This window comes from Salvelinus alpinus, chromosome 6, assembly GCF_045679555.1.
Source record: "Salvelinus alpinus chromosome 6, SLU_Salpinus.1, whole genome shotgun sequence".
NCBI classification, from domain to species: domain Eukaryota; kingdom Metazoa; phylum Chordata; class Actinopteri; order Salmoniformes; family Salmonidae; genus Salvelinus; species Salvelinus alpinus.
Window position 1 is genome coordinate 90,046,817 of NC_092091.1, and position 6,000 is coordinate 90,052,816.

The 6,000-nt window shown below is 43.1% G+C and overlaps 1 protein-coding gene across 1 annotated transcript in view; it reads left to right on the forward strand.

Annotated features, from left to right (window-relative positions):
* rgs12b (regulator of G protein signaling 12b) overlaps positions 1 to 6,000 on the forward strand; it is a 220,825-nt gene that overhangs the window by 168,314 nt on the left and 46,511 nt on the right. The window contains exons 10-11 of the mRNA XM_071408338.1: positions 2,631 to 2,800; positions 3,687 to 3,779. Of these exons, the coding sequence (XP_071264439.1) occupies positions 2,631 to 2,800; positions 3,687 to 3,779 (263 nt within the window). The remainder of the gene's footprint in view (positions 1 to 2,630; positions 2,801 to 3,686; positions 3,780 to 6,000) is intronic.

The window sequence follows — 6,000 nt, forward strand, 5'->3', positions numbered from 1 at the left end:
ACCAGCTATATCCAGACAGTAGTGGTACCAGCTATACCACTATATCCAGACAGTAGTGGTACCAGCTATATCCAGACAGTAGTGGTACCAGCTATATCCAGACAGTAGTGGTACCAGCTATATCACTATATCCAGACAGTAGTGGTACCAGCTATATCACTATATCCAGACAGTAGTGGTACCAGCTATATCCAGACAGTAGTGGTACCAGCTATATCACTATATCCAGACAGTAGTGGTACCAGCTATATCACTATATCCAGACAGTAGTGGTACCAGCTATATCACTATATCCAGACAGTAGTGGTACCAGCTATATCACTATATCCAGACAGTAGTGGTACCAGCTATATCACTATATCCAGACAGTAGTGGTACCAGCTATACCACTATATCCAGACAGTAGTGGTACCAGCTATATCACTATATCCAGACAGTAGTGGTACCAGCTATACCACTATATCCAGACAGTAGTGGTACCAGCTATATCCAGACAGTAGTGGTACCAGCTATATCACTATATCCAGACAGTAGTGGTACCAGCTATATCCAGACAGTAGTGGTACCAGCTATATCACTATATCCAGACAGTAGTGGTACCAGCTATATCACTATATCCAGACAGTAGTGGTACCAGCTATATCACTATATCCAGACAGTAGTGGTACCAGCTATATCCAGACAGTAGTGGTACCAGCTATATCACTATATCCAGACAGTAGTGGTACCAGCTATACCACTATATCCAGACAGTAGTGGTACCAGCTATATCACTATATCCAGACAGTAGTGGTACCAGCTATATCACTATATCCAGACAGTAGTGGTACCAGCTATATCACTATATCCAGACAGTAGTGGTACCAGCTATATCACTATATCCAGACAGTAGTGGTACCAGCTATATCCAGACAGTAGTGGTACCAGCTATATCACTATGTCCAGACAGTAGTGGTACCAGCTATATCACTATATCCAGACAGTAGTGGTACCAGCTATATCCAGACAGTAGTGGTACCAGCTATATCACTATATCTAGACAGTAGTGGTACCAGCTATATCACTATATCCAGACAGTAGTGGTACCAGCTATATCACTATATCCAGACAGTAGTGGTACCAGCTATATCACTATATCCAGACAGTAGTGGTACCAGCTATATCCAGACAGTAGTGGTACCAGCTATACCACTATATCCAGACAGTAGTGGTACCAGCTATATCACTATATCCAGACAGTAGTGGTACCAGCTATATCACTATATCCAGACAGTAGTGGTACCAGCTATACCACTATATCCAGACAGTAGTGGTACCAGCTATATCACTATATCCAGACAGTAGTGGTACCAGCTATATCCAGACAGTAGTGGTACCAGCTTGGTTGTCGTCCAGGTACTAGGGTTGTAATACATTCGGCCTGTCTTGGTTCCTTCACTTCAGTTTTCCTCCAGAAGTGTCTCAATATGCTAGGAGGAGTAAAGTAGTGAGGTAGCCGTGTCAGTTACTGTGGATTCAACAGTAATCTACACGTGATAGTCTGGGAGGAGTGTTACTCTAGCTTGGAGAAAGAGGACACTGTGAAACAGGAAACTGATCTCTGTTCCTCTGGTGGTTGGGGTATTGGCTGGCTTTGGACATAGACAAACCAATGTTTACATACCAGTATGAAGACCAGTGTTTACATACCAGTATGAAGACCATTGTTTCTCTCTAGGAACAGGGTTGGAGTTAACACCTACAGGAGGGTTTCTCTCCAGGAACAGGGTTGGAGTTAAAACCTACAGGAGGGTCTCTCTCCAGGAACAGGGTTGGAGTTAAAACCTACAGGAGGGTATCTTTCCAGGAACAGGGTTGGAGTTAAAACCTACAGGAGGGTATCTCTCCAGGAACAGGGTTGGAGTTAAAACCTACAGGAGGGTTTCTCTCCAGGAACAGGGTTGGAGTTAAAACCTACAGGAGGGTTTCTCTCCAGGAACAGGGTTGGAGTTAAAACCTACAGGAGGGTATCTCTCCAGGAACAGGGTTGGAGTTAAAACCTACAGGAGGGTTTCTCTCCAGGAACAGGGTTGGAGTTAAAATCTACAGGAGGGTTTCTCTCCAGGAACAGGGTTGGAGTTAAAACCTACAGGAGGGGTTCTCTCCAGGAACAGGGTTGGAGTTAAAACCTACAGGAGGGTTTCTCTCCAAGAACAGGGTTGGAGTTAAAACCTACAGGAGGGTTTCTCTCTAGGAACAGGGTTGGAGTTAAAACCTACAGGAGGGTTTCTCTCCAGGAACAGGGTTGGAGTTAAAACCTACAGGAGGGTCTCTCTCCAGGAACAGGGTTGGAGTTAAATAGTCTGAACAGTAATGTGTTAACATCTCTCTCTGTCTCTCTCTCTCCGTCTCTCTCCGTCTCTCTCTCTCTCTCTCTCTCTCTCTCTCTCTCTCTCTCTCTCTCTCTCTCTCTCTCTCTCTCTCTCTCTCTCTCTCTCTGTCTCTCTCTGTCTCTCTCTCTGTCTCTCTCTCTGTCTCTCTCTCTGTCTCTCTCTCTCTCTCTCTCTCTCTCTCTCTCTCTCTCTCTCTCTCTCTCTCTCTCTCTCTCTCTCTCTCTCTCTCTCTCTCTCTCTCTCCCCCCTCCCCTCCAGAGCTGAACAGTGGAGACCTACATGGCTGTGGTAGTGACAACAGTCTGACCAGTAATGCCAGTCTACCTAGTGTCCAGTGCCATCGACGTCACACAGAGAGACGGGTGGCCAGCTGGGCGGTCTGCTTTGAGAGACTGCTGCAGGACCCGGTCGGAGTCCGATACTTCTCAGTACGTAACACTCTCACACACACACACTGTTACACACACACTGTTACACACACACACACACACACACACACACACACACACACACACACACACACACACACACACACACACACACACACACACACACACACACACACACTGTTACACACACACACACTGTTACACACACTGTTACACACACACACACACACTGTTACACACACACACACACACACACTGTTACATACTCACACACACTGTTACACACACTCTGTATTTCTGACCCATTAGGAGTCTCTCTGTATTTCTGACCCATTAGGTGTTCCTCTGTATTTCTGACCCATTAGGAGTCTCTCTGTATTTCTGACCCATTAGGAGTCTCTCTGTATTTCTGACCCATTAGGAGTCTCTCTGTATTTCTGACCCATTAGGAGTCTCTCTGTATTTCTGACCCATTAGGAGTTCCTCTGTATTTCTGACCCATTAGGAGTCTCTCTGTATTTCTGACCCATTAGGAGTCTCTCTGTATTTCTGACCCATTAGGAGACTCTCTGTATTTCTGACCCATTAGGAGTCTCTCTGTATTTCTGACCCATTAGGAGTCTCTCTGTATTTCTGACCCATTAGGAGTCTCTCTGTATTTCTGACCCATTAGGAGTCTCTCTGTATTTCTGACCCATTAGGAGTCTCTCTGTATTTCTGATCCATTAGGAGACTCTCTGTATTTCTGACCCATTAGGAGTCTCTCTGTATTTCTGACCCATTAGGAGTCTCTCTGTATTTCTGACCCATTAGGAGTCTCTCTGTATTTCTGACCCATTAGGAGTCTCTCTGTATTTCTGACCCATTAGGAGTTCCTCTGTATTTCTGACCCATTAGGAGTTCCTCTGTATTTCTGACCCATTAGGAGTTCCTGAAGAAGGAGTTTAGTGAGGAGAATATTGTGTTCTGGCAGGCCTGTGAGTTCTTCACCCATGTCCCCGACAACGACAAGAAACAGGTCAGAGGAAAAACATTCTGTCTTTAGTGATTGATTTGCCCTGGACAGTACTCATCAATGAACTGTGAATGTGTACCCGGATTGAAATAGGAAAGTGTGCATTTTAATGCATGTTACACTGTGTTACATGTTACCCTGTGTTACATTTTACCCTGTGTTACATGTTACCCTGTGTTACATATTACCCTGTGTTACATGTTACCCTGTGTTACATGTTACCCTGTGTTACATGTTACCCTGTGTTACATGTTACCCTGTGTTAAATGTTACCTGTGTTACATGTTACCTGTGTTACCTGTGTTACATGTTACCTGTGTTACATGTTACCCTGTGTTACATGTTACCCTGTGTTACATGTTACCCTGTGTTACATGTTACCTGTGTTACATGTTTCCTGTGTTACATGTTACCCTGTGTTACATGTTACCTGTGTTACCTGTGTTACCTGTGTTACATGTTACCTGTGTTACATGTTACCTGTGTTACATGTTACCCTGTGTTACATGTTACCTGTGTTACATGTTACCTGAGTTACATGTTACCTGTGTTACCTGTGTTACATGTTACCTGTGTTACATGTTACCTGTGTTACTTGTTTCCTGTGTTACATGTTACCTGTGTTACATGTTACCTGTGTTACATGTTACCTGTGTTACATGTTACCTGTGTTACATGTTTCCTGTGTTACATGTTACCCTGTGTTACATGTTACCTGTGTTACATGTTACCTGTGTTACCTGTGTTACATGTTACCTGTGTTACATGTTACCTGTGTTACATGTTTCCTGTGTTACATGTTACCCTGTGTTACATGTTATCTGTGTTACATGTTACCCTGTGTTACATGTTATCTGTGTTACATGTTACCTGTGTTACATGTTACCCTGTGTTACATGTTACCCTGTGTTACATGTTACCCTGTGTTACATGTTACCTGTGTTACATCTTACCCTGTGTTACATGTTACCCTGTGTTACATGTTACCCTGTGTTACATGTTTCCTGTGTTACATGTTACCATGTGTTACATGTTACCATGTGTTACATGTTACCCTGTGTTACATGTTACCCTGTGTTACGTGTTACCTGTGTTACGTGTTTCCTGTGTTACATGTTACCCTGTGTTACATGTTACCCTGTGTTATATGTTACCCTGTGTTACATGTTACCCTGTGTTACATGTTACCTGTGTTACATGTTACCTGTGTTACATGTTACCCTGTGTTACATGTTACCTGTTTTACATGTTACCTGTGTTACATGTTACCCTGTGTTACATGTTACCCTGTGTTACATGTTACCTGTGTTACATGTTACCCTGTGTTACATGTTACCCTGTGTTACATGTTACCCTGCGTTACATGTTACCCTGCGTTACATGTTACCTGTGTTACATGTTACCCTGTGTTACATGTTACCATGTGTTACTTGTTACCCTGTGTTACATGTTACCCTATGTTACATGTTACCTGTGTTACATGTTACCCTGTGTTACATGTTACCCTGTGTTACATGTTACCCTGTGTTACATGTTACCTGTGTTACATGTTACCCTGTGTTACATGTTACCCTGTGTTACATGTTACCCTGTGTTTCATGTTACCTGTGTTACATGTTACCATGTGTTACATATTACCCTGTGTTACATGTTACCTGTGTTACATGTTACATGTTACCTGTGTCACATGTTACCTGTGTTACATGTGTCCTGTGTTACATGTTACCCTGTGTTACATGTTTCCTGTGTTACATGTTACCCTGTGTTACATGTTACCTGTGTCACATGTTACCTGTGTTACATGTTTCCTGTGTTACATGTTACCCTGTGTTACATGTTTCCTGTGTTACATGTTACCCTGTGTTACATGTTTCCTGTGTTAGATGTTGCATGTGTTACATGTTACCCTGTGTTACATGTTACCCTGTGTTACATGTTACCCTGTGTTACATGTTATCTGTGTTACATGTTACCTGTGTTACATGTTACCCTGTGTTACATGTTACCTGTGTTACATGTTACCCTGTGTTACATGTTACCCTGTGTTACATGTTACCCTGTGTTACATGTTACCCTGTGTTACATGTTACCTGTGTTACATGTTACCTGTGTTACATGTTTCCTGTGTTACATGTTACCCTGTGTTACATGTTACCCTATGTTACATGTTTCCTGTGTTACATGTTACCCTGTGTTACATGTTACCCTGTGTTACATGTTACCC